The sequence below is a fragment of the Bombus vancouverensis genome, chromosome 7 (assembly GCF_051014615.1).
Source record: "Bombus vancouverensis nearcticus chromosome 7, iyBomVanc1_principal, whole genome shotgun sequence".
Taxonomy (NCBI): Eukaryota; Metazoa; Arthropoda; class Insecta; order Hymenoptera; family Apidae; genus Bombus; species Bombus vancouverensis.
Genome location: NC_134917.1, coordinates 15,346,298 through 15,370,379, shown reverse-complemented (window position 1 = coordinate 15,370,379; position 24,082 = coordinate 15,346,298). Strand labels below are relative to the sequence as shown.

At 41.7% G+C, this 24,082-nt stretch overlaps 1 protein-coding gene across 4 annotated transcripts; it reads left to right on the top strand.

Moving 5' to 3' along the window:
* The first annotated feature begins 630 nt into the window (after positions 1-630).
* On the top strand, positions 631-12,277 carry LOC117153720 (uncharacterized). 4 transcript variants are annotated; one of them, XR_013058780.1, is made up of 6 exons: positions 631-756; positions 1,017-1,174; positions 1,254-1,429; positions 2,570-2,680; positions 3,267-3,354; positions 12,167-12,277. XR_013058780.1 is itself a non-coding variant. In XM_076619976.1 (4 exons), the coding sequence occupies exons 1-3, from the start codon at positions 1,123-1,125 to the stop codon at positions 2,660-2,662; spliced, it is 321 nt and encodes a 106-aa protein (XP_076476091.1). In that variant the 5' UTR covers positions 1,088-1,122; the 3' UTR covers positions 3,267-3,501. The 4 variants fall into 4 exon arrangements, 3 of the variants coding, with proteins under 3 accessions (XP_076476091.1, XP_076476090.1, XP_033183938.2); XM_076619976.1 differs by lacking the exons at positions 631-756; positions 12,167-12,277 and having other exon boundaries at positions 1,088-1,174; positions 2,570-2,662; positions 3,267-3,501; XM_076619975.1 differs by lacking the exons at positions 631-756; positions 12,167-12,277 and having other exon boundaries at positions 1,088-1,174; positions 3,267-3,501.
* The last annotated feature ends 11,805 nt before the right edge of the window (positions 12,278-24,082 follow it).

The window sequence follows — 24,082 nt, the reverse complement described above, 5'->3', positions numbered from 1 at the left end:
TAACAACTCGATCAATTCTCTCGACTCTACTCTTCGGTGTCTCGATTAACTCTAACGACTCTACTCTTCGACGACTCGATTAGCTCTGACTCTCGCAACACACACACTTTTCGACTCGCACACTCTGACCTTTCGGTCGTCCCACCTTGAAACACGAAACCGTCCTTCTGATCTAACGTTGTCTATTGTTTTTCTCATACCTATGTAAGAACTAGGTGACTTTAGTCACATAGGCGCTCTTAAATGTAAACAAACCACAGAAGGACGACGTACACGGTTTTTTCTATTTTCAACCGATCTCTAGTTCAAACTACCTTATGATATTACAATTGTTCGTCAGCATGAACTTCATTCGCATTGTTAGAAAAAACGTTGGCGGAGAATTTTAGTTTTAGATATAAATACCGTGTTTTTTAAGTTGAAACTGGTCTTTAAGTCACCCCGGATTATCTAAACTACCTGGAAAACGCATAGTTTCCGACGACATTTATCTATTATTATGTATGCTATTATTATTATTGTTATTTATTGTGTGTTTGTCTTATTACTCTTATAATAGCAACTTTTATCTGTAGATATAGCGGACAAGGTTTAAGGAAAACTCGAAAAAATATTGTTGGTCGGCGCGAGTTGCATTGACATTGTTAGAAAGAACGTTTGCCAAACAATGCCAATTTCATATATTTATACTATATGTTTTAAGTTAGAACTAGCCTTTAGATTATCCCAACTTATCTAACACAGCTGATGGAACAGGTAATATTCTACGTAACTTACCCATTGTACGTTTTATCTCATGTTACTATAGCGATTTTTATTTGTATATAACGAGCAAGGTTAAAAATATCCGCATGGTAAGGTTAAATATAATAAAATTCCGACAATTCCATCGGTTAATTCCACCTTAACTCCAAATATAATACATTGATCAACGTTCCTTCGTTAAACGCCTGTTATTTATTGCTACGTGTTATCTACGTGGAGCACACACTGTCCAAACAAATGCGTGTTTTTAGGCAGAAATTTGCCATATAAAAATCACGAACATCGGTGCCTTCGCATTAAAAGCAAAAACGCGCTGGGAACGTGCTAACCGAACGAATATTTTCAACGAAAGTCATCATGCCGCCATACGTCGTAGCTTTCTTACTTGTCGTTGTGGTTCTCGCTGATTGTAAGTATTCTGCATTGTCCTCAAACCTTATCCGCGTTATTTTGCTTCTTGCTTTTCATAAATGCCTATGCGACACTAGTAGGCTCGACTGCAACCGCACCAGTTTGCTCAACAAACGAAGAATGGATTCGTTGTGGACTGTCGTGCGAACCAAGTTGCGATGATAGACACCCGAATATCACAAACCCCTGTCCCCGCAGTTCCCGCAGTCGCCGTAGTCTACGTATTGAACTTTTTCCAGGCGGTCCTGGTCCCGTGAGTATTATGAAATTATTAGGGGCGTACGAAAACCCGAGAAAGTGGAGGACCCGATGCTTAGGACGGGTGGGAAAGAGACTGGGTGATTATTGATCGGGTAATCGGCAGATAATATCATGATAGATATAATATAATATATCTATCGTGTTTCTATCGGGATTCACGACAAAATTGGTAATAAGACACTTTCTTATAATATAGGCCAGTCCCTTTCGAATTAGCAACAGCGTCTACTCTGCTGTATCGGTCAAATTAATATTTGCATAATCGGTCAACGAGTGTTGTTGTAACATTCTCACGGTGATAACTCGAAAAATGTGTTTTGGCGTAACTGCGCGATATGTTACACTGTTGCGTTAAGGATAGTCGAATGCTTCGTGAGTAAAAATCAACGCGTATGTATGGCCATTTTACAGACCATATCGTGTGTCCGATATTTTACGCACAACTTTACGATCGTGTTATTGAAAATTGCTCGATATAGTCGTGTTGATATTTAGACACATCGCTATCTCTGCATTCGTTGCTTTGCATAAAATGCGATGATTTAAATATCGCGTTGTTTATTATACGAAGATACGAACCATTTACCGTAGCTTGAGAGTATGTAAACAATTTCTTGCATCGTTTTATTGTATCCATAGGACGTCCAACAATTATACTCACGATCTGCTAAATCTGTATACTCGTGATGTCTTAAAAATGGGCAGCAAAAGTATCGATTTGATCGTGAATTTCAATGCTAAATTGTTTTTTTTTTTGTTGAATCATATAGCAGTCTAAATGTCAAGCTTTCACGATGGTAACGTGACCGTAGTATCTCTCACGAGGAACTTTATTTTTTGTTAAATAATAATAAAAAGCGTTATTATTCGGGAAAAATTGTTTATATATCCTGAAACTACAAGAAATAGTTCACATTGTCATAGAATAAGCAACAACGATGTTTATATCATCGTCCCTTATACAAAGGAATAAATACAGCGATGTCCGTGCCCGAATATCAATGTGACTGAAGTTTGTCAACATATATTCAGATACAGATAGATTATTGAAATCCAAACTTCAAAATCTACCATAAACTGGCTGCATAAAATAGCTATTTGTGTTCTAACGTTATCGATAAATGTTCTTCAGGTATGCGTTTCCGGCCCCAGCTGTCAGTGTGTCGGAGGTACTTTACGAAATGAAGCCACTAACGAATGTGTGCTACCGGAAAACTGTCCATAAGTATTTGCACAATTTATAGTCAGTACTTACATACATATTCATATCGACTAGTTATTAGACTAACGAGTTTGTAGAGCATGTTTCAAATGGAAATATTTCAGATTGAATATATTTGAATATTTATAAAAAATCGTGTGGCGCGATTCGCAAATTATTAATTATTAATATAACGACTCTATCCGTTAAAACGACTGCATTTTTATCGTTCACAAATTGTTTACGCATAGATTACCTTGAATTCTACCTTGTAGAACAGTTTTGTATTCGTTTTTAGTTACGTAAGCAGAACCGTTTCCGTTTTTACATTGAAGCGCGAATGTGGCTGAATCGAAGCGATGAAAATATATACAATTTTAATGCCTTTTTGTACCATTTCTTTGAATCTGTCAACTGGATTCAAAGCACGTTTCACAAATAATTGTGCAGTATGTACGGCAGAAGAAATGTTGTGTCATTCACTAGGTTTGCAGCTTGTGATGTTGCACATAGTGATTCTTCGAAGAAAGTAGTCGCGTTTGACAATAAAATTTGAAACTTTTTTTGGTTGCAATTTTATTATACTTATTATCGGTATAATGTTCGCTAATATGGAATTCACTTGCAGGATACCTAACGCTCGTAGAGGCACTTACATATAAGGAAACTAGGATATTCTTCCAAATGATTCCGGTGACCGATTGAGACGATATTTGGTGAGTATCGTTCGACAAGATATTGTAAACCTGAAACATAAAATCTTAATTGGGGGAACTTTGGTGTTCGAAAGATATAGGCTCCTACACGTGCAATATATTCTGATTTCGCTTGTATCCAATACCATAAAGAGAAAGTTATAACAAGAGTATCACCGTGATACGTCTTTGCGGAAAATAAGAAGCTTCCGGTTAAAGTGCTCATAAAAGATACAGACCCGCTTGAACATATAGTTTACATCTTTTAAACCCGTTCGTTCAAGATTCGAGTCTACTTACGTGTAAAAGCATCATTATTTTCGTCGAAGTACGTACGTGTGCTCGAGATTTTCTAATGAAATTAGAACCTATTCCCAGTACATGATACGGTACATTCCATTGATCCCATTTCCATTTTTATTCGTCTTACGATTCATTCTACTTATCAGCGGTCGCTTTTATCTTCCTCGTTTAATGTTACTCGATCCAGAGACCGAGAAGTATCGGACGTATCGGAAGCATTTCATTAGCAACGTTTCACATTCCTTGAAACCTCACTGGGGTTTATCGGAGTCTGCTAAACGGATAATCGGTAATTGATTCGCACAGAGACCGGCCGATTCTCGCCAGTACTTGCCAGCGTGGGTCGTGCGCGAAATTAAGCGTGCCACTCGCGTCGCGATACGATACTAATTAATCGACCGGCTCACGGTTATCCGCGTTGCACTTCTGCGGGCGTTGCATCGTCCCGAATTCCGCTTACTTTAACGCGGAACGATCAATTTGCGGTCCGATAATTGGCCGATTCTCTCGAACCGTTAAGAAAACGAAATCGATTATTCTTCGCCTCCACCGTACGTCCACGCATTTCTTCGCGTCTTTCGATCCTTTTCGATGAGAGGGAAACGCGTTCTTCCTCTGGCAGAAGCTCTCCTCGCGTTTTCCTTTATCGTTGTCGCTCCACGGAAACTCGTTCCGTTCAATTAACGCAGCAGTTAGTACACGCTGATATCAATTTCCGCGACGTTGCTTCACGGTCGAGCGTTTACTACTTAAGTGGACACATCCAAGCATTGTACGCGAGCAATTCAAACTACTCGCGGAGTAGTTAGCGGTCAGTTTATGCGCAGTTCATGAGCTCCTGGAAGAGCACGGACGAACACGCCGACGTAACTAGGGTTGAAAGTACACCGGTTTGGATTTCTAATACGTGTATACGATGTACACGACAATGTAGACTGTCTCCTGACGTATCCGGTGAAGCAATCGGTTAACAGGACGGGGGCCTATTACGTATACGGGTCATCAAAGGGAATTCCAAGCCTGTGACATATTTGATGGTCGTTGCAGACTCGCTGATTGTTGGCATAGTTAAAATGTCATTGCATTCGGTTGATCTGTTGTTCGCGTTTGATCGCCACCCCCTTCCTTTCTTCTATATAAACTTCTCTGGCACGAACGATACCGTTTTCAGTGGAATATCAGGTGAAAAAAATGAGAGAGGAGAAGGAAAATAAAACGAACAACGTAAAAATGGCTAAGGACGAATTGAAAATTAAAATTGAATTTATTGCTCGAATCGTAACTACGATTTATTTATTCTTCCAATGGAACTGCTTCTGATCGTTTCTCTCTTTTCTTCTATAGAAACTCCTCCGACATCGGCTGGATACTTTCCGCGATTGAATATCGAGCGAAAAAAACATAAAATTAAAAATGCAAAAGAAGACGAGGATTTAATCGACGATTACGGAATGCTATTTTAAATTCATACTACTTGGGAAACATAATGGAGACAGATAGCGACGCAGCTTTTTCCTTCGTCGAAACCATCGTATCGAGCCCTTGCCGGCTTAGCGGAGAAAAGAATTTCTGGCTTGTGCCACTTGGTGGATTTCACCGGACGGCATCTTGTTGGGATGGAACATTCATGAGAGGTTCCCCCGTTCGGCAATGCAACTTTTATAGGGGCAAGACTCGGGGTGGGTCATCGCATTTATACTTACATTCTCTCTTTCGAACTCACGTATCCCGTAATCGCGTGTTCCGCCGCGAATAATTGATGCGCGCGGGTGCCTTCCCCAGACTCGCACTGTGTGACGTACCGTTCGATAGAAGATTGAACTCACCGACAAATTACGATCTTTCGTGGCTAAGATCGAATTCTTTCTGATTTATCGGGCCCAATCACGAGAATCCAAAATTACTTCGTCATCGAATATTAAATAAAAAGAAAAAGAAAGAAAATCAACTATATATATATACAGGGTGAGTGTCATAACACGACGACTTAAAATAACTCGTAAGTTATTCGTTGTACGAAAAAATGTTTCGAATAAAAGTTGCACGTTATATAGAGGGACATACAGCGCTTTAATCTGTTTTTTATTACCTTACTTTTATAGCGAGATATTAGGGTCACCTTCAGTTTTTTATATAGAACGTCCAATATTTTTTCTCAAATTTGGATAAATCGTCAAATTCGTACTTTTTAATAAAAAGTGTTACACGCGGTGGGACTTAAAACGAATATTTTAAAACAGGTTTTATTTCGAGCGGTGTTCGAAGTGCTGTTCATTACACGTTGATGCACTTGCGTAATCGAATTATCAGTGAGCGAAGAATATTTTCGAGCGTTCCGGTGGTTATGGCAGCGCATGCACTAATAATACGTTGTCGCATATTTTCCACTGTCGTTGATGGCTCGCGATAAACTTCATTTTTTAGTGTTCCCCGAAGGAAATAATCGGGCCAAGATAACAAAAACTAAGGTTTACAAACACGACGTACGGCAAACAAAGACGTGTTAAGAATCACGTTGGCCGAGCGTACTTCCTAACAGAAGATCATTCATTTGAAAATACCTCGGTAATTATTCATTCCAAGTTCCATTTTGTGTAATACCTTTTTACCCAAAATTTGACGATTTATTCGAATTTGAGAAAAAATATCAGACATTTCGTTAAAAAAACTGAAGGTGACCTATATCTCGCTAAAAAAGCAAGCTAATTAAAAACAGATTATATAACCATGTGTCCTCCTAGATACCATGCAACGCTTGTTTGAAACATTTCTTCGTACAACGAATAACTTACGAATTATTTTAAGTCGTCGCGTTAGGACACTCATCATGCATATACAGGGTGGTTGGAAAGGGGATGATTCTACGCGAAAAAAGAAGTCGAGAATATAGAATAAAAATTCTTTTTTTAATTTTTTTTTTTAATGTTTCCATCGAGACAACGATCTACAGTGAGATCCGTTATAACGAGACGCGATAAAGTGCAGGCGTACCGAGCCAAAATTCAAAGTCGATTTTCTCGAAAACAAAGCCTCGAGCGAAAAATTTTTATTCTATATTTTCGACTTCTTTTTTCGCGTAGAATCACCCCCTTTCCGCTTGTACCATCAGTTACCAACCATCCTGTATATTCCTCATTTTGTCTAAACATTGACCTTTCACCGAGAAACAGATCACAAAGATGACCAGCAAGAAATAGAATTGACCTCGAGTTCCGCGTGTACGCGTGTGCTCGTGTAATTACTTTTTGGCATGGTTTCTGCTATAGGTTCGTCGATGCGGAAAATAGTAAGTTCTTCTTGTTCTGGTAATTCTCAGCAACCTCTGCCACGCCATCCTCTCACTTCCACCTCTCTTTGGTTATATCCCGAGGGTTTACAGAATGTGAATAACTTAACCTCGTGAAACTTCGTGCCAACCGCGAAGCATTAAGCCTGGTTTATATTACGGTTCCGTGTATATTGGTGTGTATTACTTAGTTAGCATACGTCTGCATCGCGCGCACGCGTGTAAGCGTGTCGGTGCAGGCGCGTATGTCACGTAGCTGCGCGAAAGTCATACATTCGGATATCAGAGTCGGAATTTCAATGTTCCTATTTGATTAATCAGAAACGTTCGCTTCCCCACCCGAAGTGTTCAGGGTTTCAAGCGGGAAACGCGACGGCAATCGCCGGAAATACTAGACGGATGATTATCAATTTCATAAAATATTACCGACGTCGCGTCGGGTCGGTGCAGTGCTTAATGCTGTTCTACCGGGAGTTAGAGCCGATTAGTCTCGAATTTGAATCGATAATGCTCGATAATTGCCGGGCAAGTATCGTGGCCAGTCATTTCGACCAACGTGTTGGGCCAAGTTACGTTGTTCGTTATCGTCAGAGGGCATTTAGCGATAGGTGAAACGATACGATATTTCGAAATTTCCATCGAAACAACGATTTTCTTTTCGATAAAACGATTTCGGTAGAAGGAGACGAGGACAGAGTGGGAACGAGCCAGCTTTTCTTGATAATTCCTTCCATTGTATACCTTTGATTCGACCAATTTAATCGCAAATATATATCTTTGGGGTGAAGGTGAGAGTATGAAGTTAACAGAGTATTAAAATATGAGCGCTGAAATTCAATAGAACGTACCTACGCTTTATCGAAACCATTGAATAAAGAATGGTTGCGCGCAAAGTTTGCACAACAATATATATTTTCTAGGCAGATACACGCGTGCTGTTTGCATTTTCAAGCGCGGATAAATTAAAAGTTTCGCATCGACATGTTTGCTCGGTAGTAATTTCGCGCTTAAATCATGACGAGTGGTACACGTTAAAGATGAACACAACGAGATACTGTCGTTATTCTGTGAAAATTTGAAAGATCGGGACGCGCGTGGCGGGTTTACAAATGGCGGGTAGCAAGTCATCTCCCTTAATCCCTTCTTTAAAGAACGCTACATTAAATATAAATGCACGCTACGGTGTAGAAAGTGGATTGAGACCCGGAGCTAACCCGAAGAGGATCTATAGGAGGTTTCGTTATGAATATCTTATCGAGATACCTTTTAACGGGTTTCTCGCCGCTACTGCTCACGGAAGTAACAAATTTTTTATCAATGTTTATTCGATCGGTTCGAAAGTCGAGGGATTATCCAAGAACGAAACAAGAAACACGAGCTCCACTCCAATCACGTATCGTCGTAGATTTAATGTACCATGGATCTGGCAACATTTTCCCTTCGTTGTATCCATTTCGATGTTACCTTTTTTTCCCCCTCTTTTCTTTTTAATCTAGTTATTACCAGCGAATAAATTTTTTCCCGTGGTTTCGTACGCTCTTTTACATTTTTGTCCGTGTTCGTAAACGAACCACAAATGGGAACTTTATGCGAAAGATTTCCGCGCGCACGAACGCAAAGAAAATAGCGCGAGCATTGAACGAAGCCTAATTATATTCTAATTAAACCACGTTGAGGATTCATGGAAACTGAAATTCATTCGCGATTCCAATGTGTTTTGCAATTAAATCGACCGGAACCGGACATCGGTTTGTCGGCCGGGTGAAAATTAAATTTCACGCCGAATTTTCCAACGACCGAAAGTTAATATACCGAGTAGTCACGCGCGACTATAGCGGTGGAATGTACTCTTTCACCATGAGCGGAAGGGAGTCACTTTCCACGCGTAGCTCGGCGACATGACGAAGAAGAAATCAAGTATTCGCGGTATGAGTAATACGAACGCAGAACTTGCTTCGCTGCCATTTACAAATACCGACACTTTACGAGGCTAACCGACCACAACTCAGACACATATATTAGTTCTACGAAAGTACCGCGAGCTGCGGTCGTAGCAACGTGTTTAGCGGCAGAGAATCCAAACCATTGCATCTGACACTCTCGTTCTAGATTCGAGATTTTCACGTGACCCTCGAACAGTGTATTTATCGTTTCTTCCTCGTTGTCATATCGACCAGCACCACTCTCTATCCGATTCTGGTCCGAACTGCCTAAATTAAGCTCAGTCATTGCTCTTAGCACGATATTCTTAATTTTATAGATGTATATTTAACTAATTCTTAATAAAGAATTCTTACCATGAATTTTTAAGTGATAAGTTTCGGTCTAAAGAATTGGAATTACAGTTAGAGTAATCGCGAAATCGATTGTCCGTCATAAATACAATCTGCATTTGTCGAATCGCAACCAATATCCATACCAAATGCACTTGTGACTCGACACTGTAAGACGATAGATTAAGCGACCATCGTAACCACCACCATCTCACAAACTCACTGCGCGTATCTTCTCTCGCTCGGACATTTACTCTAGCCTCTATATACATATAAAACACGTTGAAAATCGATTGATGGAAATTCGTACAGGTTCGACGTGTCCGTGCCGGGAAATAGTGTGTCACGTTACAGGGGTGTTGGTGTCGCAAGTCAAACGCATTCGTACGCCGACACAAAATGCGGTCCGGCCGCTGTGTTTAGCGGCGGTAAAACTAGAGCCATGCAGTTGACACGCACGGGTCACGGGATTTCGGGATTTTCTTTTCCGAGCTTTGATTTCACCAACGATAGGGAACAGAGGCGAGGGATAAAGGGGCGTGGGATTCGGAGGGAGAGAGAGAGAGAGAGAGAGAGAAAGGGACGTAGAGAACAGTCGCCCCTCTGGAAAATTACCTACGGCCAGCTCGCGCTGAGGTTTTGCGGTATCGCGATACACGCGCGGACACGGACACTGGCGCGGGGAGCACGTGTGCGTGTTCGGTCCAATTTTACATGCAATTTCGCGGTGGAAGGCGCTCCCCGCAGGATGGCGGGGTTTTTAATTATATCTAGCTGCTGCCGGCCTGGTAGAATATTAACCGGAAATAATTCCGGCTATGGAAACTCTGCTATCGACATTGTATGCTGCTGGAAGGCGGTCGATGCGTCGACCGGGACGAAACAAAAATGGAACTTCCTGCTTCTCGCGCGACTCGTCTCCTCCCGTGTCCTCGATCTCTTCCCCTTCCTCCCTTATCTGATACATCGAATGCATCTTCCGACGGAAATGCAGCGAGAATAATAGCCTCTGCGAAAGTACCGGTTACGTATGCAAACTCGCGATTGGTATCGACGCCGAGGAGAATATCAATCTGTTGATTTCACCTGTCTACCTGTCCGTTCATTGTCATTCATCGTACTCAGGATCTTCGATAGTCGCAGAGAAATTTTGTGTTTCGTCTCTATCGGTTCGATTCGACAGTTTTATAAATTACACTTTCGTTCGGTCTATTTCCTTCTTGCACGAATTCCACTACTTCTAGTTAGTATAGTAGTATAGTAGTAGTAGTACTTCTAGTATTCTAGACCGTATGAAATTTCACGTAAAAGCTATCAGATAATTAATGGAACATGGTAATTCGCAAGCGTGCTTCTTGTTTTATTATTTTTCCGTTCAAATTATCCTAGTGTTTGTAATTTGAAACCGTTCTTTTTTTTTTCGAGGCGAGAGGGCGTTTCTTCGTTGTTTTATCGCATTGTAATTGTACGCCGGTTTCGTTGTTTACAGGGCAAGCGAACGCTGGAAAAACACCGAAAACTTACGATCGACGCGTGCAATATTTTCGTAGACTCGAATTTTCGTATAGTCGAGTCGTGGAATTCGTTCTCTGTTAATTCTACTTGAACACTGATCATGTGTACCGATACTTTAACCGGGAATATTCACCGTTTGCCCGGTCTTCGGCTAAACTCGTTGGCATATTTGCGCGACTGGCCAGTTGGGCAATGTTTTTAACCGAACTTTCGATTTGATTTCGGGCTGGTGGTGTGGATAATTCAGCGGCACTCGAATTAAACTAATAATCTACCGGTAAATTCAACTAACAAACCGATAAATCCGGTATCAACGAAATTGGTTTGCTCGTGTTTATCCCGTGTAACGAAATAATTAATCCGTTCGATGAATCGCGATATTGTTGTAGGGGTGGCGTACCGGTCGATCGAAGAAACATTCTGTTTACGAATGTTGCGACTAACTTTTCGCTTTGATCGTCGAATTAACGCGTAAACGTGCGAATTGCCAGCAAACCACCACCGTCGGAATACGAAGCGTGGACACGCACACCTATGTATATAAAAACGAACGACTAGGGAACTGAAAAAAAAGAGAGTAGAAAATTTAAAAATTCAAAGGCCTTCCGGTCCCGAGCGAGAGATACATTCGGCGTATGGCGATAGGTGCGTCAGATACAGATGACCTCTTTGCATCCATGTTTTCCTCGGTGTTGATTTATCGTCGCATCCGTCGAGAGCATATCTACTGCCGCGAAGGTGATTACGCGAACGATACCGAGGGAGAACCGAGTTCGGCCGTCGTTTTTTCCCCGTGCGCGATGTTTCCATTAGACGCGACACTAGATCGTGCCGGTGACACGCGAAAAAAATCTGGGCATAAAAGCTCGCAACGAATCTTACTTTATTTTTACTATTTTTCCCGACTCGATCGAATTCCGATCTCGAGTCTCACGAGTGTCGAAACTTTTTGTCCATGTATTCTGCCTGTGGTCATCCCTAAATATCAGGCAAAGTCGATAATGAAAAATCGATGGCGAGGTTCGGCTTTACGATTAAATTTGCAAGCCGCATTCTCATAGGGAGTCGGTCTCAGCGACGTGACCTATCTACATCGAGTACCCATAGGACTGAAAGATTAATCTTTCGTAAATTGGCGAAATTACTTTTCCATTTATACGTATTGACGTATGGGCGATAAATATTTCCACGACGGAGCGATATATCGTCCTTTTCCATCATGAATTTCAAACGAGCTTCGATCCCGAATACGGATAACTTGTAGAAACTGCGCACGCTCGGTTTCCAGTACAAAGCAGATTAAAGCAAGTTGATCGAAACGATACGCCAAAGATGTATTCCGCGCGATCCTGCACACACGTGTTCCGCTAAAACTAAGCAGGCGCAGTTACAACTAAGTTTGCAGTCGCTTTGGCTTAGGCAGAACTTTAAATGCGGTTTATCTCTGTTCCTGTAGGAGGAAGCGCAAGAAATTTTCCCATGTTGTATCATACTATACCAGTCTCGTAGCGGAACGTTCGCACGTTTCTGACGCAAGGTTCGCCCAATAAGAAATAAACGCCACTTGCAACGTGAATCGAAGGTTTTCGTTTTTACGGCTCTTCGCTCGTGTCGATGAAGGATGGCAAAGTAATTGACGAAGAAAAAAGCGACGCTTCTCTTAAGCTTTTCCATTATACTCGTCACGGTTTGTCGTCATTATGCTCGACGTTCCCGGAGAAGTATGTAAATACACGGAACAGAGTGAAAACCGTGCACTCAAGCTGTCACGGCTCGATTTAGCTCGGCTTCAGAGATCCCGACGGTGTCGCGAGGTATGGCTCGCTTCTTGAAACCCTCCTCTCTCGAATATGGCTGTTATCGACAGACCGTGGTGCGCGAAGAAAAAATATTTTTCCCCGGCATCTAGTTCGCGCGCGCGGTACAGCCCCTATCCGCGCGCGGAACTCGGTTCCCTCAGTTTCTCGCGGTCGCGTTGCGCGTATACTGAAAAACCTGCACACATTTACGTGGTTCTGACACATCAAACGCAGACCCTTCGTACGCTCCTGTGCGCGAGGAACGAGTGTACTCCTGAATGTGATTTGTTGTCGCATTCCGCGGGGGCCGTGCCGCATTTCCCCCGAGCGACGAAGGAAACCGACGGTCGTTAAAGTCGAGTGTATCGTTTCGTCGCGGAAAAAGCCTGGCGCCCGTTAATGCGTAATTTATGTCGATTCTTTCGGCGTCCTCGATTCGAGACGCGATCGTGTTGGTTGCGGGGAAAAATCCGTTCGAACCCGTCGTCGTTCGAGAGTCGATGGAAAAACGAAAAGAAGAAAAAGGACAGAAAAAAATAACAGAAAAAAGAGAAGGTAGAAATTGAAAGCTCGAGGCATAGGATGGGAATAGCGAGAAAGCAGGTTTCTTTCGGAAAAAGAAAGAAGAACGCGATGTGTTTCTATCGGTTGGAATTCTTCGGAAGTTTAAAAGCCTCGTTAGAAATGCTCCGGTGGATCGGTACGAAAAGTTAGCGCACGAAACGAAGGAAATACCGTTCGTTTCAATTACAGGGGAACGTTGTAATTGTTTCGTGCCACGAAGTACAGACGAACAGACAAGGGGCTGATTCGGTTTCTACGGATGTACTCGATACGATGCGAGCAACGCATGGCTTACGTACATTTTCAATCTGTAACCGAGGAATCTCGATGAGACTGCTATTCATTTTCGTTGAATCTGCTCCATGGTATGATCGCCTCACGGGAATCGTCCGTTCGTTTCCTGTGAATATGCACCGAATTAAGTTACTCTATCGTCAAGTGGCTGGATGCAGTCGATGTCGTCGCGCAGCCATGCCACGTTCACCAAAATTTAGCTAAATTACCAACTTTGGTAAAACACGTGAAGGGACTGAGAAATGGACAGGGTGTTGGAGAATCGATGTGCCGGATGCAGGGAAGATGGGAATAAGCACGAGATTCCTGGCGAGTCTTTTACATATTCTCCTAGTAATTGGGTTTAACACGAGAATTTTGAAAATTCGAAACATTCTATCCCTACCATCGTCTTATTATACGCTGAGATTTTTCTCTTACGTTGTCAGATGTCTCGAACTGAGACGTCTATTTACATCATCGACTGATCGAAATAGAGATTGTCGATATTTAGTACGAGAAGATGGCTTGGTACAAACCTGATCTTTAACACGGTGCAACGCAGAGTGTTGCAGAGTGTTCGTTCTATTTCCATCCTATGAACTGGAGGAAAGAAGGTCAAAGGGAAGTCGAGCTTACCGACAATATCAGAGATATCGAGAAGGAGAGGGGCCCCGGGTCTTGGCCCCGGTATATTTTTAAATGTATTTTTCATGCGACCAATTTTGGCCCTCGGTCGAAATTTGTAATTCCTTTGAGCCCATCCTACTAGTAGCCGGAGACGGAAGGAGCTACCGGGAACATTATCATTTATATGAAATCCTTTGCGCGTCCTTATGCATAGTCATTATTCAGTCGCTTTTTCCTGGCAGTAGAGAAGGTAACACGGCCAGTTCAATACAAGCTTCCGTGTGGACGAAGGTGACAATCTTAATTAAGGAGATCCTCCTTCCCTCCTGCCGTCTCTGCTTCCTTTTCCCCTCTTCAACTACATTCAGTGGTGACTCTGCTGGATTTCATTTACGCTCCACTTCGCGAAGCACTCGTTGAAGTATGGCTGTTACGGAGCGCAAGAATTTAATGAAAATTCTCGCGTAATCGGAGGGGAAATCGTGTCGATCAATGGACAGACAGTAGGTCGGTCTAGTTCACGACGATACTTTCTTTACTTCTTTTTTCTTTTTTGTTCAGGGTGTACTCGAAACAATTGAGAAATGTCGTATCGCGTGTAGAATCGCGGCCTTATGTTTCATTTAATTTCAAACCATTCAACTCTGGTAAAACCCAATATTTCATCCCGGCTTATATAAGCGCCATTACGCTGACCGTACCTTTACCCAGCGGAGATTGTGGTCTCTAAAACTCAGTCATAGATCAGATACGCGAGATGTAGAATTACTTTAATCTGTATTACGGTAGCATTTTTTTGCACGAGTATCGTACGAATACAACGACGAACGTTTCTACTATTTATTACAGAATTATACGAAAGACGATCAGATCAGAGGCACGACAAATCTATCTTAGTGTCTCTCTAAAGGCGTCCTATTTCCTTTTTCTTCATTCCCTTTCCTTCTTCATATTCTTCCTTCTCTTTTTCCTCTCTTGGTAAACCTAAGCTGGCTGCGCGTAGAAACCTGTCTGCAGGTTTTAAAGTCAAAAGCGTAGTCTTTCTGGCGCCATTATAACGTTTTTGGGTCGTCCGTAATAATTGGATTTAAATGAAATCAATTGGCAATGCTCGTGCAGGGAAATCTTTGAGAGAATACGCGCAAGAAACTGGAGCGCGGCTAGCGGCAGGGACGAGAAAAGACAGAGGTAGAGAGGGAATTATTCAAATCCTCGATAGAAGGGTCCTTCGGGGATATCGCGTGCCACTTTGAAACCGGCGCGGCGGTTCCTTTAAGTCTTCCATCTCTTGTCTTCTTCGAGTACCTGCGGAGTCAAAGGTGTGCCCGCATCGAAAATACGAAATTGGAGGAAATATAGAGCGAGTATGGTGTAGAAGGTCTACGAAGGGATAGACCCGTGGACAACGTATCAGTACTCGATATCGATGCCGGAATAAATATCAAATCACCTACTCTCTACGAGAGTTCGTAAATTTGTTGACGATACGTGTCCACGTATAGTAATAATTATAAGGCGAAGATTATCAGATCGGATATATAGTTTGGCAACAACGTCCGTCGATATTTTTTATCGGCGATAACCTCAGGAAAGTACGATTTATCGTCTACGTTTTATAAGAATGGAAGATCTGCTGAAAATAAGTCTTTATTTTTAAGAAGGGTGTTATTTTACAAAGGACAAATTTATCCCGCAGTTGGTACGGCGAGAGGAAACACAAGAGGAAACGTTTGAAATAAAATTTCACCTTTTCTATTAACCTTCTTGCAAGCGACGTTCTGAAATAAGCTGCTTCGGTCCTTTTATAACGCGTTGTAAAATAAAGTCGCTCTTATCCCTAGACGTACTGGATTGTCGAATAAAGTGGCCGTTAACCACGTTAGGAGGGGCAGCTTTCTTCTCTTCGTTCGACGTAGCTCGATTTTGAAAGCCAACGGCCAGATGCGACGCCTCGGCATATCGTCTCGTCCTCGTTTTAAACAAACTACTGCCTTTTGCCCATCGGTTTACGCAGTGGTTCTCGGCCAGGCAATATCCGACCTGATCGATCAACTTTATAGGAAATAACGCTATATGAGAGCTTTTAACGAAGCCAGGTTCCTTCCGCCTATATAAGCAGAAATCCTCGAATCCGCTAGGACAGAGCTGAAAGACGGAAGTCGCGATGTTTTACATCGATCGGATGATCTGATATGCTTCCTCGCGCGGAAGGAGCTTAAGGGCCAGGACGATGATACTTTGACGAAGTCGATTGATCCGCGTGGCTGTCACCGATGCTTTTACGTCTCTCGAAAATACTTCGTATCCAATTTCCTTTCTTTCTTTTCCCGACTCGTCCTTTTATCCCTCGTTCTATAAACATTCGTAATCGAATTTACATCGGTTAATACACACGTGTCTTAATTTTGAGAGGAAAATTCGTTGAAAAATTCTACCATTGGAATTGTTTTTTCATTTTGAAAGGTGTGCTGTGCGAGCGCAATGGCGAAAGACATCGTTGTGCAGCGATGAAATTCTCTGTTTCGCGACCATGTTATTCGGAACTCAATTTCGGGAAACAGTGCGGCGTGTCGTAAAGCGTACGCGTGTTCAATACTTTATATTTTTAGTCAGCACTAAATTGTCGACGAATTTGCATAGTGTATCGACAGTAATTGCACCGAATGTGAATGGCGCGACAGTAAATTTCTGCAATTCAATGAGGTATAGCTTGTACGTTATTTCCCCGAATATACCTATCATAATGTACACGAGACCAATAATTTTCAGTGGCTTTTAAACGCACTAATCCGATTTCTCTTTCGAATTTACACGATTACACGCGAGTCGCAGTTACGTAGAATTACGTTACGTAATAACAAATCAGATGTTTGCTGGAATTTTTATTTTCTCTATACGAAGGATGTAACACGTTCGCTCGACAATGCGCGAAATGCGGGTTAATTTAATACAATACGAGTTGGAAATATTCTCGTTGTCGTAAAAGTTTCGAGCTCTTTTGTAGCCCTGTAACAGAAATAATATATTACCGAGGCTTTGGAAACGGAAGCTTAGTAAATTCACTTCGTTTCATCTCTTAATCCGAAGTATCGTTGGTTCACACGTGAATATTATGCTTATGTATTTCATATAAATGAAATATAACCCAAGCATGGACGCACTGTTTTGCACAGTTTTGTAGGCGGATCAGCGTTGTCATTGGGCCTGATTACAACTGTTTGTTAATTAGATTCAATTCGAATACACTATCATTTTACAACTTTGTATCTATACTACCGCAACTTTCCTATACATAAATTACGATAACGAAGTGGTCATACAAATTCTGATTTAACATTTCGAAATTCTGTTAACTCGATCGGAAACGTTCTCGATTCTGCCTCGTTCTGTAGCAAGGTATAGTTCAGGAATAAAGAACAACGTGTTCGTTTGGTTTCTGTATCCTTTTATTCGTACAGTCCTAGATAAATTTATCACAATAAGGGAATTATGAAAAATGTACAATAATACGGACAGAAAACATATTCCCATGGAAAACCGAAAGGAAGGACCAGCCATCGGTAACAATATCTCGCTGGGCTCTTTTCTCTTATTCTTTTTTTTTTTTTATACACTTTTAATTGACATAACGTCCCGCTTGAAGTGACGAAATAAAAAAATCCGCCGATTCTTTCTCTTTCTTTACACAGGTCAAAACACAATCTATACTTACATATTAAATGTAGCAACATTTAGAGTAACACTACGCAGCGAGTTTATGTGCACATTAAAAGCGATTTTCGGTGCTTTTCTTTATTTTTGCTCGTTTTCTTTTCATCGTTGGCGTTCAGGTGTATCCTCCTCTCTAGAGATTCTCTTTGGCAGATCTACGGTCGCTGGGTTTTCTTTAGTTTCTCTCTTTCTTACGCTTCTCTACGAACTTTCTCTCGATCGTGCAACGATCTTGTACGGATAGACTCGTCTAATTCGTTCCGAAATCTCTTTCTTTCCTTATATAAAGCGTAAAAAAACATTTTTAAGAAATTTCGCTAGAGAGAATATTCAGGAATAACTTTTGTTTCCCGGAACGAATATCTCGAATCTTGAAAATTTTCTAATAATTGCCGCGATCCGCTATCGCGAGCTCTTCGTTCGCGGAATTCGTTTCCAATTTATTTGACACCGACAGACGTTAAATATATTTTCCTTCAACGTCTTTGCGACGAATCGATTAATAAAATACTTTCTCGCGTCGACACCCGGTGTGTTTCATAAAAAAGGGAGGATCGTACGAAATTGGAGAAAGCAATCGTTAGAATTTGTTTTCGCGTTCGCACGAACAAGAAGGAAGGTGAAAGATGGAGAAATATAGAGACAGTGGTAGGAGATAAGAAGACAAACGTCGTGGCAATTTTGCCGATCTCGCGTTTCGTTTCCATCCTCTCGACGATTCTTTATAATTATTTACGCCGTTAGTTAATCTAAGCAGGTTACACCTTCGTTTATGTATATTTATTTACAGGAACACAGTAAACGTTGCCAACCACAAAATCAACCTTATCATCGGTTTTAAAGTTCTACTAATCTCTTTGCATCGTCTCTTTGGTTTCGGTTCAACAGTAATAATCAACAACAAGAATCGCTTTTGCGTAAACGAGATTGGTTTTGTGGTATTCGGCAGTATTTGCCTATGAGATACGAGACTTACGACGACATAATTAGTTATTGTTAATCTCCTTATGGCTAGTTTTCTTTTTTTCGCTTTCTTTCCCACACCTGTACGTTCCTCGTTGAGTTTCAACGATCGTTCGCCCTTTTAGTCGCTACAGCCATAGGGCGCAATTGGAAAATAAATAAAGAGACACACTGATACGTCTAGCTCGTCCGTCGATAATTATTACGTTTCACAGTAAACTAGTTTATTGGATTTTTCTGCCGACTACGACCTTCTCGAACTTCCAAAGGAAGTAGGAAGGAACGTAGTGTTCTTACCTTATGCTGCGTCCACAGTGACGTTCGCCAACAGTTCACGAACAGATTGTAAATCACGTTTGTCGACGATGCAGCGATTTTCGCGAGGGAACGTGTGAGCGAGCTCGTAAGCGAATAGCGAATACTGTTTATCCAGGAGACGAGACGCTAAAGATCTGTCCACGACATTAACAATTCGCGAACTGTTCGCGAACAATTCTCATCAACGTAGACGCGGCATTTATCGTTTCTTTCGCTTGCGCTCTAATTATACTCCAAGAGAAACAATTTACGTGCTTAACCAAGTTATTTTAACACTAGAACCACCGACGATTAAAATACGACACTCGTAACAAAGGATGAAATTGAAGAACGAAAAGGAAGAGATACGCGTTACACGGCAAAGAGCAAGACTTTATCCGTATAATTTGCCAAAAAGCTATATATACAAATCTCCTGAAACATACGTATTTAAAATATAACGATTAATATGAAAAACCATGGGTCGATCTATTTTGACCGCTCTGGTAATTCTAGCGTTAGCGGGCAACTTTTCAAATATAATCGTACGAAATAGAAACAATCGTATGGAGACGGCTGTAAGTATCGCGAGAGACGTATTCGCGAATCCTTCTGTGTTCGACTACAGGGTCATGGGAACCAGCAGGCCATTCATTATTCAAATAGCCGGCTAACGTAGCCGGATATCCGCTATTCTATCACGTTCCTCCCTCTCTTCCCGAACTTTCGGTATCGACTGGGTTATCCACCCGGCTCGTTTGTTATTGCAGGAAACGAGCGCGATTCTCGATTCGTATGCATCGTAAGTGCATGTATTTACGTGTTATGCGCATGTATGTATGCATGTATGTATGTATGTATAATACGTATACTTGTATGTATATATGTATGTATGTATGACTCACGTATTTGGCACTTCTTATGTGATCGATTATTTACAGAGATTTCGCGCGTCGAACTCGTATCGAGAGGGTTTCTCGACAAGACCGGGAATCGATACGAACGGTTCACGCGAATTCACGCTCCCCCCTTTCTTTTATTTATAATGTTTATACAATGAATCTGGAACTGAAATTTATACACTGAGCTATTTACAATTCACCTTACATCTTACGTCCCGTGGACGATCAAAACGATGGCCATTTCAAGCATTCTCTCGAATATTTTCCTTCGATTCGATCGTTTTGTTCGTCCACGAGGTACTTTTGCCTCGGGGACTTTCGGTCGTCTAATAATATAATTTATAAACCTTCGTTCGTCTCCCGTTGAGCACCGAAAGTGTTACTTACCTCGAGTCGCGGTCCTTACGTAAAACATTCGATATAATATAACGATACATTAAAGTATAAGCAATAATACTTTCAACTTGTTTCACAATTTGCCTATCGATGGATCGGTGCAATTGTATTTGCAATTTGTGCGCCAACCTTTGCGAGGAGAGCCGCGTCTCGCGAAACAACGAGATTCCTTCGGAAACCTATGTCGTTTTGAAAGCGATTCGGGAGAAAACGAGTAGATACGAGGAATTATCCTTAATGATCTTAAAAATCAACAACAAACGGAATTTATTATTACTCCTCGATATCGTGCAATTTTCTCCTCTCGTGTGCCTGTGAAATCTTCAACTTTCGTACGTCTTGCTGTCAGATAGAACGAGAATGGTATACGAAATAGCGAGCGATATTTTTGGGCCGAATTATCAAATCACGATAACATTGTTTTTATATTCAATTGTAAAAACAACACACTTTTTGGTCCAAGTATTTTACACAGTGCCGTGCGTAACCCCTTCCTTCTTCAAGGTTGCATAAAGTCTTTCCTATTGTTTCATAGATTTCGCAAAAAAAAAAAAAAAAAAAAGGAAAAACGGTAACAAAGAAAAGCAGGTTTCGAGACAATCGTTGGGCCAGCGAGAGGCAGCTTTTATCCAGGAATTGATAAAACGGATAGTTCCGGAATTCTCTTAGCTTTACTGCGAAACGTGAACGACGTTAAGGGATTTCGACGCTTTAACGATCGAACGATTGCTCTGTGTCTCGGCCTGCTCGTTGAACAGAAGTTCGGTCCCGGTGTAGAGAAACACCGGAAACTCGAAACATTCCCGCGGAAGTCGGTCGATGTGAATCTGAAAGCTCCTCGAAAGCTCCGAGGGATCAGCGTGTCTGATACGGCCGTGAAATAAATTCGCCAAGTTCGCGGAAAACTTGGCCCGTGTAGATGAAGTTCAGCTCGTAACTCCCCGATCTTCCGAGTACGCTGCGTGCTATCCTTAAATCGACAGGAAGACAAAGCGGCCACCTTTCGTCTTTAAATCAAACTTTCCGATTAGGCGAGACGAGAGCCATCTCTTCGACCCGTTCCCCGAGGAACTTAAACGTCATACATCTCGCAGCATTTCTATTATCGTGATACAACAAGACTTTGATAAACGTCTGCAACGTGCATCTCGTTTCAACCTCTGGATTTTTGCCTCGACGATAAACAAAGAGGTAGGAAGCTTTCTATGCCTTTACGGTGCCGGTGAACATTTTTATCGTGAGAGGCTCGTAACTCGATAGACTGAATTCAGTGGCTGTTTATAATTTTGCCATAGTTGCAGACACATTGCGGATGTTAATGGAAAATGTATATTTTTATCGGATAGAGAGGTGGAATTTATACGGAGACTCGATTAATTTCCTAAATGTTATAACGTATACTTCGCATCGGACGTTTCGTATATTTTCGCGTACTAATGTGTATTCTGCATGTTTAAATTCTCTGCAAATGCATAAATATCCTCAGGCTGGATATAAATCTTCGTAACTAACCACGTTTACGTTGATATATTTCTACGAGATTGAATCTCTCGATACAAAAGTATTTATTTTACGTGTTAGACGTAAAGACGATTCGGCGCAGCTTCGCTTCTAACCGCGACCGACCGAAGCGTAACCGCGAGAGTAATCGTTCCGTTTATTTCGTATTACATCGTGACAGAAAAATCGATTTAAATTAGAAAAAAATACGCAAGTAAAAAGAACTCATGGAAATCGACCTGTGCGTGTTGTAATTAATGACTATCTGCCGATGTAATTCTTACCCGGTTACGATATTTAATATAAACGACAGACTGCATTGTGTCGGCGTCCTGGTAGCGAGATTTATCGTGTTATTCGCCGATAGTTGTAGAGGTGTACAGGCAAAGGATAGCTAGTTTTGTCGTAGCAATCTGGCAATTATGAGGCGCAGGGGTTGCCCGTAAAAGTGTCGGCCCGTGGGTCGGCAACCTCGGTGCATCGTAACTCAGGACAATAGGTGTCCCACCGTGGTTCAGTAGAGGTGGTAAATCGGAGGTCGGACAATGTTTGGCGAGGTACGTGGTGCGGCCGCTGCGATAACCGGCAATACTTTTACGGCCGTCACCCTATTATGAATGGGCCGTGTTAAACGAGGCGGGAAAAGCTCGCAAGTACATCGCAAAGTGATGATACAGACTGTGTATAACAGGATCTCTCCACCCACACCGTACGACGATCTCTCTTTCTCTCTTCCATTTCCACCCTTACCAACGCTACTTACTCTCTCTCTCTCTCCCTCTCTCTTTATCTCTCTCGTTTCAACTTAGAACGCCAAACCATTTTGTCGTTTCTACCCAACTTTCGTTCTTCTAGCACCGCGTGTGTTCGCGTTTCTGACGGGATCGTCGTGATTCTCGGTGGAACGAGTACACATTTATGACGCCCGATGCAGTTGTACCCTGCGTATACAACGATAAGGATCAGCGGGGTTGAATTTCGCAGCCTGTTTGTAATTTAAATATTCGTGGCTCTTCCGTTCTTCCTTGCCGTTTTGTGATAACGACACGGTGACGGTGAATTTTGTAAGAAATTCTTGGACGATTCGTTTAAAGCGATATAAATTCGATAGCAGTTGCACGAAGAGCATTTCTCGATGTTTTTTCTCATTTTATTTTTTTTACGCGATCGAAACTAGACAAGATATTCCTGCATAGTAGCTGCCTCTGTATTCTCTCTTTAATCTCCGATATCCTGTTTTTCCGGTAAATATGAAATAACGAAATACGAACAGTGGCCTCGTTTTGTTTCGATATGTATGGGGTTAGTTTTATTGGTTCTGCCGGCAGCGGTGGGTGATTAAAACTCCGGATGGATTTTAAAGATATTTCCCGGCCAAGTTTTTTTCATATTAATCCCGCGAACGCGGTCCCACTAAAAAATTTCCCAGCTGTCTCTGATTTTTATTAAAAATAAATTTCGCATAATGCAAATTGCGAATTCAACGGGATTTCATAACAGCGAACCTACTTCCTTCCGACGTTAAATAAGCGAAACGAAATTTTAGACGTGGCTCGTAAATGAATTTCCTTTCCCGTGTCGATAGAGAAATCGCTATAGAAATCCAATCCAATGATCACAGGTGTGAAATAAAATTCGGCTAACCGATTTCATCGGAGCTGAGTCACGAAAGAAATCAAAGGAAGAAGCAACAGATTGGACACGTTTCGCAGACAATACTTTCGCGGCAGTAAATTTTGCCACGAGCGGCACGTGTTAAACCGGACGAGAAGAGTTCGCGGACCGTAACACAGATTATGTATAATAGGATCCGATTTTAACTGTATCGTGCCTATCCTTCCATCTCTCTAACCTCTGATTTCATATTATATATACAGCGGCTTGTCCGATTCCGGTCTGTTACATTTCTCAGAAGTATTATTATGCTGATTCGTACACAACCACGAAAATCACTGTCATGCAAATACGCTTACGCTGGCCAAGTAATTTAAATCGATCCTTTTGTTTCGCCACTCGCTTTTCAAAGCCCGGTAATTTCCACGAAATTCTGCGCTCTTGTTTCCCTACAGAGGAACAAAACGATCTAACCCAGCAGATTTCTGCCGCAATAAAAAGCTACGGATCGGTTTACGTTCCGCCAAAGTTGCCTTCGTTTCTCTCTCGCAATTGCTTTTTACCTTGGCATTTTTTGATCGCAGATAGACGAAAGGATATTTTTGTAAGGTAACAGAGACTTTACTAAACATGGCCATCGTTCGTAAAAGTTTCTCCGGTCTTTGAGAATACCGCGATGAAAAGAAATTTCCGCGTGATATCTCGTCGTAAAGTTAAATACTT

Coding starts and splice junctions, on each gene's coding strand:
- LOC117153720 (XM_076619976.1), top strand. CDS start 1,123: ATGCCGCCATACGTCGTAGCTTTCTTACTTGTCGTTGTGGTTCTCGCT. Junction 1,175..1,253: donor CGTTGTGGTTCTCGCTGATT/GTAAGTATTCTG, acceptor ATGCGACACTAG/TAGGCTCGACTGCAACCGCA. Junction 1,430..2,569: donor TTCCAGGCGGTCCTGGTCCC/GTGAGTATTATG, acceptor AATGTTCTTCAG/GTATGCGTTTCCGGCCCCAG.